This window comes from Equus quagga, chromosome 1 (assembly GCF_021613505.1).
Source record: "Equus quagga isolate Etosha38 chromosome 1, UCLA_HA_Equagga_1.0, whole genome shotgun sequence".
Classification (NCBI taxonomy): domain Eukaryota; kingdom Metazoa; phylum Chordata; class Mammalia; order Perissodactyla; family Equidae; genus Equus; species Equus quagga.
Genome location: NC_060267.1, coordinates 18,682,930 through 18,696,124, shown reverse-complemented (window position 1 = coordinate 18,696,124; position 13,195 = coordinate 18,682,930). Strand labels below are relative to the sequence as shown.

The 13,195-nt window shown below is 44.4% G+C and overlaps 1 protein-coding gene across 5 annotated transcripts; it reads left to right on the top strand.

Annotated features, from left to right (window-relative positions):
* The first annotated feature begins 1,405 nt into the window (after positions 1-1,405).
* On the top strand, positions 1,406-6,584 carry DNAJC22 (DnaJ heat shock protein family (Hsp40) member C22). Of its 5 annotated transcripts, none has more exons than XM_046655528.1 (4): positions 1,406-1,537; positions 2,451-3,408; positions 4,625-4,806; positions 5,341-5,395. In XM_046655528.1, the coding sequence occupies exons 2-4, from the start codon at positions 2,569-2,571 to the stop codon at positions 5,354-5,356; spliced, it is 1,038 nt and encodes a 345-aa protein (XP_046511484.1). In that variant the 5' UTR covers positions 1,406-1,537; positions 2,451-2,568; the 3' UTR covers positions 5,357-5,395. The 5 variants fall into 5 exon arrangements, with proteins under 5 accessions (XP_046511484.1, XP_046511476.1, XP_046511486.1 ...); XM_046655520.1 differs by lacking the exon at positions 1,406-1,537 and adding an exon at positions 1,596-1,802; XM_046655530.1 differs by lacking the exons at positions 1,406-1,537; positions 5,341-5,395 and adding exons at positions 1,643-1,727; positions 5,594-6,584.
* The last annotated feature ends 6,611 nt before the right edge of the window (positions 6,585-13,195 follow it).

Sequence of the window (13,195 nt, the reverse complement as noted above, 5' to 3'; positions counted from 1 at the left end):
CTTCCATCGCTCTTCCCTTTCCTCTCGGTAACGGCTCTTCTCCCGCCCCGACCCCGCTGCAGCCCCTCCTCTGGTGCGCGTTTTCCTCTCTCACTTCTCCCCCTCTCCTCCGCCCTCCACTCATTTCTCCATCTTTTCCTCGGGCTCGTGTCGCCCTTGGGCCCCTGACTCCCATCGCACAAGCCTCTTCTCTTCCTCTCCAGTCCTGGCTTCCTGAGATCGAGCCCTGAGCCCCTTCCGCGACCCCCACTCTCTGGGAGGCAGCACAGCCCCGCGCTCCTGGGTTCCTCGGGCTTCGAAGCTAGCCACGCGCGTCGGCCCAGGGGCCCGGGCGGCCTGCCCCTTCCCCCTGCCGCCGCTGACTCCCCCACACCGCTCCCTGCGCCCGGAGCGAGTTTGTTTGTCCAGCGGCGGCGGCCGCCGCCCGCGCTGTTTGCCGAGCTTAGCTCGCCGCCACGCACTGCGGGCCCAATTAAGTCTCATTCATTATTCACCGCCCCTGTCCGCCCCCGCCCCCAGCTGGTGGCTCCGGCGTCGCTTTGGGGCCCCTCCCAGCCCTGGCCCCTCAGTGAGCCCTAAGGGGCAGTTCGGCGAGCCGCATTCCCTCCCCTGGCCGGGATAAGGACCGAGGGGGCTGGCGGTGTGGAGGGAACAGAAGCTCTTTGCCAACTGCAGGGAGGCGACATGGGTGAAGCCCCCCAGGCCCACACCACCCCAAGTGGAGGCTGGGAGACGTTGGAGATCCAAGCATTTCCTTTACAGAGGCGGAAAGAGGCCCAAGAAGCGGCATGACTTGCCAAGGTCACATAGCAGAACCAGGATTGGAGCCCGGGACATTGAAATGAAGGCATCTTGCATCCCAGCTCCATGCCAGCACCGAGGCGGGAGGACGGCAGATTACTCTTGGGCTGCGCCTCGCTCTCCTGGTGGGACGCCCCTCACCCCCAACCCCTTTTTGCTCCTGGTTCTCCTCGCCACAGCCAGTGGATACAGCAGACTTGGGGCTCTCGCTGGATTGGGAGGCTCCTCAGGTCTTAGGCTCAGGTCTAGATGTAGTACCCCCTGACTGGTAGGCCTGGAGGTGGGGCAGTGAGGCAAACTCGGGGAGGGGTCCCCTCTCTGCAGCCTGACCGTGGGTGACTCTGACTTAGAGGAATTAGAAATGGAGCCATTTGAGGCAGTCTTGAAGAGCAACGGAGTAGGGAGAGAAGAGAGTGCAGACCGAGGTGAGGGAGGAGTCACTCTCCCATTTGTAGGGGTGGAAAGGGGCGATCAAGGGCCTATTTTTGCGTTTATAGGGGACCGCCCTCGGCTGCTTTGCCGGGGCAACTGGACAAGGTGAGTCTGGGGCCCCGCCCGGCCCCGCCCGGCCGTAAGCGGCAGCGCCACCTGGCGGTTGTGGTGCCGCGGTGCAGGTGTGCTCGGTCTGGAGCGGGGCGCTGCGCCCGTCCCTTAGAGCCTGGGGAGGCTGGATATGCCGGGAAAACCTTAAACAGTTTATCCGAGAGGACGGGAGAGAGGAGCCCGAGGCTGGAAGGTGATCCGAGGGGCCTGGGGAGGGCATTAGGGAGGGGCCTGGCCCTGACGGCCTGACTTCCGTGACAAAGCAAACACTGAAAGACAAAGTCCATTTGGATGGCAGTGGGAGCAGAGTGAGAGGGGCCATTTTGACTCTGTGGTCTAAGGAAATGACTGATCCGCCGGGGTCCGGGAGCCGGGGTACCCAGGTACGGCCGCTCACCCAGGGGCTAGCGGGTGCTGACTCCTGAGGCCCACACTACGCAGAGAGTAGAGACTGGCAGGTACACCTTTGGCATCTGGTTTGATATTCTGGGGATTCGTCTGGCTGCTTTGGAGAGACTTTCCAAGTCTGCCCTGGAAGGAGGTGGTTGAATTATGGGGTGCCAGGGTCTAGATCAAAATGTAGCTTTCCTGAGCTGTTTAAGTGGAGGGAATTCAAGACCTCTTTCAAGTTTGACTCGTGACCTGGAGAGACGGGAGGCTGGAGAGGAGCTAAAACCTTGGCCAGGTGTCTGAGTGCAGCCATAGTCAGAGTTGGGGGTGGGGCAGGGGACTTTCAAAATGTGTAGGACTTGGAAGGGCATTGTATTCACTCCTATTCACTCCCCCCCACCACCTCATGGGTCATTTGGGGAGGAGGGGGAGTCAGTGGTCTGAGGGGAGCGCTGAAATTTAAGCTTTGCTTTTTTGTCCCGTGTGCGGAGTTCTCAGTTACTCAACTGAAAGCGTTTAAAACATTCTTCTCCCCTAAATATCGAGTTGCTGTGGTTGTAAAAAAACAGAAATGAGATGCTAGACTGAAGGCTACGGGAGAACCAGCATTTCAGGTTCACTCAGGAAGATCTGGACTCCATTGATATTGGAAGGAGAAATGGTTACTGTGTTAGGACCTGAGTGTCATGTTATGACTGCTTTTTCCCATCTCTTAGGGTCTAAGGATAACTCTGGGGCCATGACGGACATGATTCTCACAGAGGATCCCAGATTTCTACACTCTGAGCAACATCAGGTGCCGCTGGACTTGTTCTGAAACCTTTTCTCTAGAGGATGGCCAAGGGGCTCCTGTTGACCTATGCCCTCTGGGCTGTAGGGGGCCCTGCTGGGCTCCACCACCTGTACCTGGGACGAGACAGCCATGCACTGCTCTGGATGCTTACCCTGGGGGGTGGCGGGGTGGGCTGGCTCTGGGAGTTCTGGAAGCTCCCAAGCTTTGTAGCTCAGGCCAACAGAGCCCAGGGGCAGAGGCAGAGCTCAGGACGGGGGACACCCCCCCTGAGTCTCATTCGCTTTGCTGCCCAGATGATAGTGGGCATCTATTTTGGCCTTGTGGCTCTCATTAGCTTTTCTTTCATGGCCAACTTCTATATTGTAGGCCTCCCACTGGCGATTGGCTTAGGAGTCTTGCTGGTGGCTGCTGTTGGCAACCAGACCTCAGACTTTAAGAATACTCTAGGGGCGGCGTTTCTTACTTCTCCTCTCTTCTATGGCCGCCCCATAGCCATCCTGCCCATCAGCTTGGCTGCCAGCATCACAGCCCAGAAGCATCGCCGCTACAAAGCCTCATTTGGTTCTGAGACTCTCAGTGTGCGACTCTACCGCCTAGGCTTGGCTTACCTTGCTTTCACGGGCCCGCTAGCATACAGTGCCCTCTGCAACACAGCTGCCACCCTCAGCTATGTGGCAGAGACCCTTGATTCCTTCTTGAGTTGGTTCAGCTTCTTCCCCCTCCTTGGCCGCCTCATGGAATCTGTCTTGCTTCTGCCTTATCGAGTCTGGAGGCTGCTGGTGGGGGATCCTGGCTTCAGTAGCACTTACTTCCAGGAGTGGGAGAAGCTCTATGAGTTTGTTCGCAGTTTCCAGGATGAGAAGCGTCAGCTGGCTTACCAGGTAAGGCTTTCTTCCTTCTCATTCCTTTCTGGGACCGGTCCGAGAGTTACGCTAAGCCTTATTGGAGCTGATCCTCCTTATGTGGAAGTACTGTTTTCACATGTGCTGGGTCAGGCCCCAGAAGGGTGTCCTGGCTTCTTTGGGCTTCTGTGTGCGAAGGTGAAGGTGCAGAGGCTCTAATAGTGAGTGGGAAAATGATATGTGTATATTATTTACTTTTTATGGAGGTATGACATAAGTAAAGTGCATTAATTTGATATATAGAACTATGTAACAGCCACTCAGATCAAGGTATTGAATATTTCCAGCCCTAAAAATGTTCCCTCATGCCCTTTCCCAATCTATACTCCTCTCCTCAAAGGGAACCTCTATTCTAACTTCTATCTATAGATTAGATTTACCCATTCTTTTTTTGTTGTTGTTGTTAAGGAAGAGTGGCCCTGAGCTAACATCTGTTGCCAATCTTTGAGGAAGATTGTCCCTAAGCTAACATCTATGCCAATCTTCCTCTATTTTGTGTGTGGGGTGCTGCCACAGCATGGCTTGATGAGACGTGTGTAGGTCTGCGCCCAGGATCTGAACCCGTAAACCCCAGGCTGTCAAAGCAGAGCGTGCAAGCTTAACCACTATGCCACCAGGCCAGCCCCACAGTTTTGCCCATTTTTGATCTTTGTATAAATGGAATCATTCAATATGTATTCTTTTGTATCTGGCTTCTTTCATTCAACATTGTGTTTGTGAGGTTTATCCATACTGTTGCATGTAGTTGTCAATTGTTTTTGCTTTTCGTTGTATAGTGTCCCATTCTATGAATATACCACCATTTACCTATCCACTCTATTGTTAATGAACATTGGGTTGTTTCCACTTTGGGGCTTTTCTGAATAAAGCTGCCATGAACATTCTTGTACATGTCTTTGGTGGACATATATGTTCATTTCTCTTGCAAGGAAGAGGTCTTGACAGGGATGCGAAGTTCCAGGTTGGAAAATGGGCAGCTGTGATTAAAGGCACATCCTGGTTCTTGCCATGAGATCCAGAGCCTGCCCATGTTTCAAAAGTCTAGAATTCTAATCTGAGGCTCTAGATCTTTCCCCTGGACAAGTAGAAGCCAATTCTGGAGATACTACAGCCAGATTTAGCAAGGGAGCAGAGAGAGACCCCGGTGCCCTGACCACTTAGGAGGTTCTCATTTGCTAGCTTCTGTTTCCCTAAGGCTTTGGGTCTCTCGGAGGGGGCAACAAATGAAGAAGTACATCGGAGATACCGGGAGCTAGTGAAGATCTGGCACCCTGACCACAACCGGCACCAGACAGAGGAGGCTCAGAGGCACTTCCTGGAGATCCAGGCTGCATATGAAGTCCTGAGTCAGCCCCGGAAGCCCAGGGGATCCTCGAGGTGAGAAGAAACTTTCCCTTGAGGATGGACTCTTCCTAGCAGAGCCGGGCAGCTTGTCCCAGCCCAGCTTTGCCCATTCAGGGCATCCCAACAGCTTTAAAAAGACTGTGGTTGCAGTGGAGATGAGAAAACCTTCAAGGGGCGGGAAAGCTATTATGGTGGAAGAATGTATTTTTGTTTTGAATTTTTAAATTCTTGGCTGTTGTATTCCTGACTGTTTTTTCTTTAAACCAGATAGTGAAATGAAGGACATATTATAAAACAAATAAAATGTCTTTTAGAGAATACCCCACATTATCCCACTCCTGGTAATTTGATGAGTGATGGAGGAAGGTTATTTAATGTTTTGTTTTTTTTAACGTACAAAGAACTGAGTTAGGAGATTGAAGGAAAAATATGAAAGTTTGAATATTTCACAAGCTGTTCTGTGACAAGAGGGATTTGATCTATTCTCTGGATTACCAAGGGGTAAGTCTGGGGTTAAATTTCAAAATTTCAGAAAAGTATTTTGTTTGTTTGTTTGTTTTGAGGAAGACTGGCCCTGAGCTAACATCCGCAGTCAATCCTCCTCTTTTTGCTGAGGAAGACTGGCCCTGAGCTCACATCTGTGCCCATCTTCCTCTACTTTATATGTGGGATGCCTACCACAGCATGGCGTGCCAAGCCATGCCATGTCCGCACCTGGGATCCAAATCGGCAAAGCCCAGGTCACCGAAGCGGAACGTGCAAACTTAACTACTGTGCCACCGGGCCAGCCCCAATAAAAGTATTTTAATTCCATTTATAGGAGAACTTTCTAGGAGCTACACTTTCCCCAAGAAGGAACAAGCTGCTGTGGGGCAGAGGTAGTTCCCCCATCACAGACTCTTCTGCTTGGAGGAGTGTTGTGGAGAGCCCTCACACTTTACATGAAGGGTTGGACTGGCTGAACTCTCAGGTCTACCCAAAACTTGGGATCTGATTCTGAGCTAAAAACCCTGCTCCCTAGTCGCTTACAGTCTGGTGGGGAATAATAACACAGGTACACAGATATCACAGTCTGCCTTATTCAGTGTTTTGAACTAAATGTCATGAGAAGTGTAAATAGAGTGCATTGGGGTATTGGCGAAAGGACAGATGACATTGTTTTATGGGAACTCATGGAAAAATTCATTATTTTATATCTTATAAGCCCTTATGGAGACTCTGGGTAAACCATAGGGAACCAGCAGCTTGAGCATCTTAAGGGGCCTTGTTTAATTACCAAGTAACTAGCCAAGTGTGGAGGAAACAGTCTATGATGTTAAAATTATGTACCTTTAATCAGCTTTCTTGCTTGTCTTTATTCATGTGTGCATTTCTCACACTTTTTCTTTTTTTCTGGAAGTTAACTCTGAGTAGTATATATTTTTAAAAGTAGAATTATTTTGGCTAGTATTCCCTATAGATTAAAAAAATAGTCTGAGTAACTGAGAGGAATGAAATTTGTAGATGTATTTTCTCTGCATTCATATATAAAAAAACTTTAAAAGTTTTTTGCCAATGAACTTATATACCATGATTTCAAGACCAAATTAACTTTCACACGTTTTTAAAGTTGCCAAAAATTGATATACATTTTCTCTGAAAAGTACTTAACAATTTCAATTATTACATGGAATTTTAATGAGGCATTTCCATAGGCCTTTTTTTTTTGAGGAAGGTTAGCCTTGAGCTAACATCTGCTGCCAATCTTCCTCTTTTTGCTGAGGAAGACTGGCCCTGAGCGCACATCCGTGCCCATCTTCCTCTACTTTATATGTGGGATGCCTACCACAGCATGGCTTGCCAAGCGGTGCCATGTCTGCACCCGGGATCTGAACCAGCAAACCCCTGGCCGCTGAAGCAGAACTTGCGCACTTAACCGCTGCACCACCGGGTGGGCCCCTTCATAGGCTATTAATTAGTAACTTATTAACATGATATGTAGTACTACATCTGCAAAGTGTAAATATATTAAAAATAGTCTATAAGAAAAAAGACAAAAGAGTGATTAGGGGCTTTACTTGATTTGGAAAATTATTTTACTGTTCTCAAATTTTATTGAGTTTTTGTTACAAAAATATGGATATATTTTAATTTATTCAAGTGGGAACTATTGACGAGCAGTTTCTATTTTTTCAACACGAGCAATGCTACAATAAATACCTTTAAATATGTGTACTGGTGCTTTTTTGTTTTTTTGAGGCTAGATTCCAATAAGTGATAATGTAGGGTCAAACAGAATGTGTATTTTAAATTTTGATTGATATTGTATCAGGGAACTTCTGGAAAAGATTTTTAACAATTTACACTTTCAACAGCAGTGTAAGAAAGTGTCCCTTTCTTTGTAACTGGCGTGGACTGTTATCACTCTTTTAAATTTTTGCCAAGGTGATGGGTGAGAAACAGTATCTAATTACTTTAATTTGCCCTTCTCTGAGTCCTAGTGAAGTTGAGCATCTTTTCAAATGTTTATTGAGCACTTGCATTTCCTCTTCAGTGAATTGCCTGATCATATCATCTGCCTATTTTTGAAAACCTTGGGTTCCTATTTGTCTCTCTGAATCTATTTTGTTAGTATCGTTGCTTGTTAGGAACTGTCATCCTTTGTTATATGTGTTGTAGATATTCCCCCAGTCTCTGACTTGTCTTTTGACTTTGAGTGTGAATTTTAGAGTCAGAAAGATTAGGATTTGACTGTGCTTCCACAATTTTCTAGCTATGTGATCTTGGGTTTCTTAGAGCTTTAGTTTCCTCTAGAATTGAGATAATAGTATGGTAGGGTTCAAGGGTTGCTGTGATCTAGCATTTGTAGAGTGAGCAGATATAACTAGTAGCTCCTTTCCCCCTTTTCAGTTTATGTAAAGAAATAGGGCTTGAGTGTCTAGTGAGTTAACTGGTATAAAAGGAAAGTTCTACCTGTACAGCTGAATTTTCCTAGAATGTATTAGTGTATTTTGTATTTTTTAAAAAATTTCCTCCTGGTCCTGTAAATCACTGCATAAATGCCCACAAATAATGATTGGAAAGAACTAAAGAGGAATGGTGGATTGTGTTGTGGTGGTGGGGTTACAGGTAGTCCCTCTCCCCTCTAACTCTTTTCTAGACTGTCTTGTTTTATAATTAAGAAAAGAAAATTCCACCCTTTTTTAGCGGTTTATGGGGAACCAGGGAAGTGGTTTGGGTCTGGCCATTCTCAGGCTGTAGTTTTAAAATGGGGCAGAACCCCTCTGGGCCAGTTGTAATAGCAGAAGTTCTCAGAATGAGACAACTCTGAGAGTGAGATGAATTTTGTGGGAAGGAAATGGGGAACTGCTTGTAAGATGGCTCTTTTCACCTGCAGATTCTCCTTGCAGAACTCTCTTGTCATCTTTTGGCAGATTCATTTCAATTAGGGAGGGCATGCTCTGACATCTAGAGTCTCAGTCCTTCGCAGAAAAGCAGAGGTATTTATAGTTTAGGAGGTGCTACAGCATGGGTGGTCTGCTGCCCAACTCCTAACCCCATTGGTCAGTTTAGTGTGGATTGGTATTAAGTTTTCCACGGGAGAGAGCTTTGTGGGTATAGGCCAGGGTGCTAGGTGAGAAGTGAGAAAGAAGTTAAAGAATGTTTACCTCTTAGGAGGAAAGACTGTTTGATGAAACTGTTTGGATATAATCTTCCTTCTTGTCCTGGCCTGTGAGCAGGTGCTGAAATTGAGTCCTTACCAGGATTAGACTAGCCACTCACCCACAGAAGACATCTGTTCATATATCTAATAGCCAGTGGTGTAGGCCAGCCTTTTTTTTTTTAAAGAATAACAATAACCTTTTATTGAACTATTTCTAGATTCTAGGTAACTTTTTAAGCACAGTACATGTGGTGATGTCAAGCAATTCCATCAACAACTCCTCAGAGAAGGTTATTCTTATTTCTACTGTATAGGTTAATAGACAGTCATAGGGAGACATTAAGTAATTTACCTAGTGACTTTTAAGTGGCCGAACTGGAGTTTAAATTCTGACTGTTGTGACATAAATTTGTGCTATCAGCCATGACATTTTATTTCTATTACCACTTTTTTTATTGAAGTATAATTGACACACATTATATTAGTTTCAAATGTACAATATAATGATTCAATATTTGTATGTATTGTGAAATGATCAGCATAATAAGTCTAGTTAACATCTATCACTATACAGAGTTGCAGAAACATTTTTTTCTTTTGATGAGAACTTTTAAGATTTATTCTCTTAGCAGCTTTCAAATATGCAATACATCGTTATTATAGTCGCCATGCTGGACATTACATCCCCATGGCTTATTTATTTTATAACTGTAAGTTTGTGCATTTTGACCCCCTTCACTCATTTTGCCCAGCCCATCACCCTCTGCTTCTGGCAACCACTAATCTGTTCTCCATATCTATGAGCTGGTTTTTTGGGGTTTTTTGCTTGTTTGTTTTTGTTTTTAGATTCCACATATAAGTGAGATCATATGGTATTTGTCTTTCTCTTTCTGACTTATTTCACTTAGCATAATACCCTCAAAGTCTATCCATGTTGTCCCAAACAGCTTTATTTTTTTTTTTTTTGAAAAGAAAGAAATGGCACAAAATCATATGAATTTAGAACTTCTGGAAGGGAATTGTGCTTTTCCACCAACCTGGGACCTTTTAATCCTGGAGAAAATTTTCTGGGGATGGGCTTTCCAAAGGACCTGACATTATGAAAATCAGCTGAAAGCAGAAATTCACTAAAATAATAATAATAATAAAAGCGAAGACATTAGCAAGTCAGAGGCCTTCTTTATTCTCCAGCTGAGCTGATTTAATGAAATCCAAGGATTTCCTATTCTCCCACTCCCACAAATAAAAAATTTATAGACCTTTAAAAAGAGTTGGAAGGGAACTGAGAAGATCTCTACCTCCAGCACTTATCTTGCGCAGAATCCTGAGAATAGCTTGCTTCAGAGATGACTATTTTGGCTTTTGTTTGAGTAAGGAATCCCCTACCTGTCCCGCCTTTCTGACATCTTCAATTGTTAAAAAGTTCTTTTATTGGATTGAAGATAACTTCCTCGTTCGAGATTTGGTATCTTCTGCTACAAAAAACAAAAACCAACAAAAAACTCTTTCTTGGTGAGAACCTGCCCTTTATCTCCTATTCCTCTAAATCTTCCCTTTTCCAGATTAAACATTGCCTTGTTTGAGTAAGCACTGTAGTTTGGTAGAAAGAGGACGGATGGAGAAGTGAGGAGATGGGTTCTATTTCTGCCTCTTGCATGACAAGCCTGCTGACTTTAGATGAGCCATTTTACCATTTGGGGCCTCAGTTTTTTCCTTGTAATGTAAGGAAGTTGGACTTAGACGACGTTTAAGATTGCTTTCAACACTGGATTTTGGGTTCTTAGCTTTCTAGTTGAGGCTTGTGTTAAATGGTTTGGTTTGCCATCTTCTGTCTGCCCTCTTGTGGACACTGTCTTGGGAAGAAAATAAAATATTTAATTGCTCAGAGAACAATATAATGGCCGCTGTCTCCCCCACAAATAAAAAATTCACCTGTATCAAACCGTCTGTTTTCATTTATTCATGTTCTCTTCTAGTCCTCAGCCATAAATGTGCATGATTAATTTTTACATGATTGAATCATCAGGGATATAATTTTGTACTGTTTTTCTGCCTCATTGAATTATGAGCATTTATATATATTACTATGAAGACTTCATATATATACACACACATATATGTATATATATATATAATTGAAATATAATTCACATACCATAAAATTCATTCTGCTAAAGTATACAATTTAGTGGTTTTTAGTATATTCATAAGGTTGTACAACCAGGAACCCTAATTCCAGAATGTTTTCACCACCCCAAAAAGAAACCCTGTACCCATTAATGATCACTCTCCATTCTCTCCTCCCCCCACCCCTGGCAACTACTAATCTATGTTCTCTCTACAGATTTGCCTATCCTGGGCATGTTATATAAACGGAGTCATACAATGTCTCCTTTTGTGTCTGGCTTCTTTCACTAGCATAACGTTTTCAAGCTTCATCCATGTTGTAGCATGCATTATCATTACATATATATTTTTTCAAATAACACATCACTATATTTTAATGCTATATAATATTCCCTTTTTGGGAGACATTTAGGCTATTAATATATATATTTTTGTTGTTATAAAGAATGCTGCATCGATATTTTCATGCTTCTAATTCATCTATTCTCTTGAATTATTTCAGACTAAATTCCCATGGGTAGGATTACTGGGTCAAAGGGTTTGAACATTTTTATGGCTCTTGTCAATATTGCTCTTAAATTGTGGTGCCCAGAACTAAATGCAATTCTCAGATGTGTTCAGACAGAACGGGGTGGTGTGGGGCTATTAAGTTCTCAAGGTCTGGACAATATATCATCCTTTAAATCAAGCAGTCTAGGAATTTATTAGCTTTTTTTTGTTGCTCATTGAGCTTATAGCCAATAAGGCCCTTACATCTTCTCCTAGGCACTGTGTCGTAAAGCTATGTTTGCATCTACACTAGGACCCAGGGGCTTTTGAGGACTCCCCGACTTGAATTTAGTATTTCTTTGTTTTCTTTTCTCTTAAACAGTGGGTGGTCCTAACAAGCTAGCAGAAGGTATGGGTTTACTGCAGTCTTAGCTAAGAACTGCAGATGGCGCCTTAAGGCTGTCACAAGGGTAAAATATGTTCCTTCACTTTTTTTTAGGATCTAGTAGTGGCACCTCCTTAGCAGGTTTGTTCCCAGAGTTCAGTCCTCCCCTCTTGTTGGGAAGGAGAGAACAGCTATGAAGTTGGATGTGTTTTTCAGTTGTCATTTGATCTCCTCAGGGGCTCTGGAGCAGTCTAGTTCATGTTAGAGCTTTGCTGGAACACACATTTCATGCCATTGCTTTGGCTTTTGAAGTTCCCATCCTGAGCAGCTGATTTGTTTGTTTGTCTTTATGTTCCTTGCCATCTCTTTCTCTTAATCACTGCAAGAGATCGAAACTCGTTCAACGAACTGGTTTTGTTTGTTTTGCTAAGGTGGGTTTTGAATAATTACAGCAGAAAATTTACACAGGATTCCAGCTAAAAGAGATCTCATTTCAATAATTTGTTGGTCTCTTCATTTTCCTTTTCCTTGTCTTCCAAATTCTCTTCTTTCTCCCCACCTCTCATCCACCCTTTCCATAGTCCATCTGCTTATTTGCAAACCATTATAGCTTTAAGCAAGACCTTGAATTTTCTGGATTTAAACTTCACTGACAAGTTTCAACAGAATAAAGCAGTGCCCTGTGTGTGAAAGTTGGAAGGGAATTATTTTAATCCATTCTGTGCCAGACCTTAGTCCCATTTCTGGGCTGAGAAAGGTTGTGGGGAAGATCCTTCTGTGGACAGTGACTAAGTCAGCATGTGAGCCAGACTATGCAAGTACCACCTCAAAGGACATTTTCTCCTAGCATCAATAGGTCAGGCACCTTTCAGATGAATTAGTATCAAGAAGGGAATAAGAAGGGTATGGGGGAAACAGAAATGTCTTCTATTCCTGTGTTTCCCAGTCACAGATCTGAGGGCCAGTAAGTTATGGGTAAGTTACCCAATAACTGTACCCTTACAGTTATGGGTAACTGGTGGTACCCATAACCACCAGTTTGGGCTTGGCTTCTCTTGCTTCTTTCTCCTTTCCTCTCCTGGGGTCTACAGTAGAGAGTGTAAGTTTACTGCTTTTCTATGTAATCTGGGTTGGAAAGCAAATAACTGCTCAATCCTGGCAAATGGTGCCGTTTTATTTTACATTCAGTGACTGGGGGCTCATTGCTTCTTCGTGGTTGACTTTTCTTACACAGCTAAGAGACCGATCATTTCAGACCCATCTCCCTTCTAAGCCTTTTCCATCAATGTGTTTCTTGTTCTTATGTTCATGCCTTTGCTGATATCACTCTTCTTTCCTGTACTTCTTTTTCCTGTCTGCTAATCCAAATCTTTACATTTTTTTTTACAGTCTATTTTAAGGTTTATCTCTAAACGATGCCTTCACTGATTAATTCCATCTCCAGTAATCTTTCCCCCTTGAATTCCTTCAGCAGTTTTGTCTAGGTTGTACCATTCTATCAAGGATTTTCTTATATGTTGTCATGTAATCATTCTCTGTCTCATATATGTAAGTCTTGTCTCCTTAACTATACTAAAGTCCTCTGAGGGGAGGGACTGTCTTCTCCCAGTGCAACTAACAGTTCATTTACTAAGTACGTTAAATTGTGGGGCTGGCCCCGGGGCTGACTGGTTAAGTTCATGCCCTCTGCTTTGTCAGCCCAGGGTTTCACCAGTTCGGATTCTGGGCACAGACCTAGCATCGCTCATCAAGCCATGCTGAGGTGGCGTCCCACATAG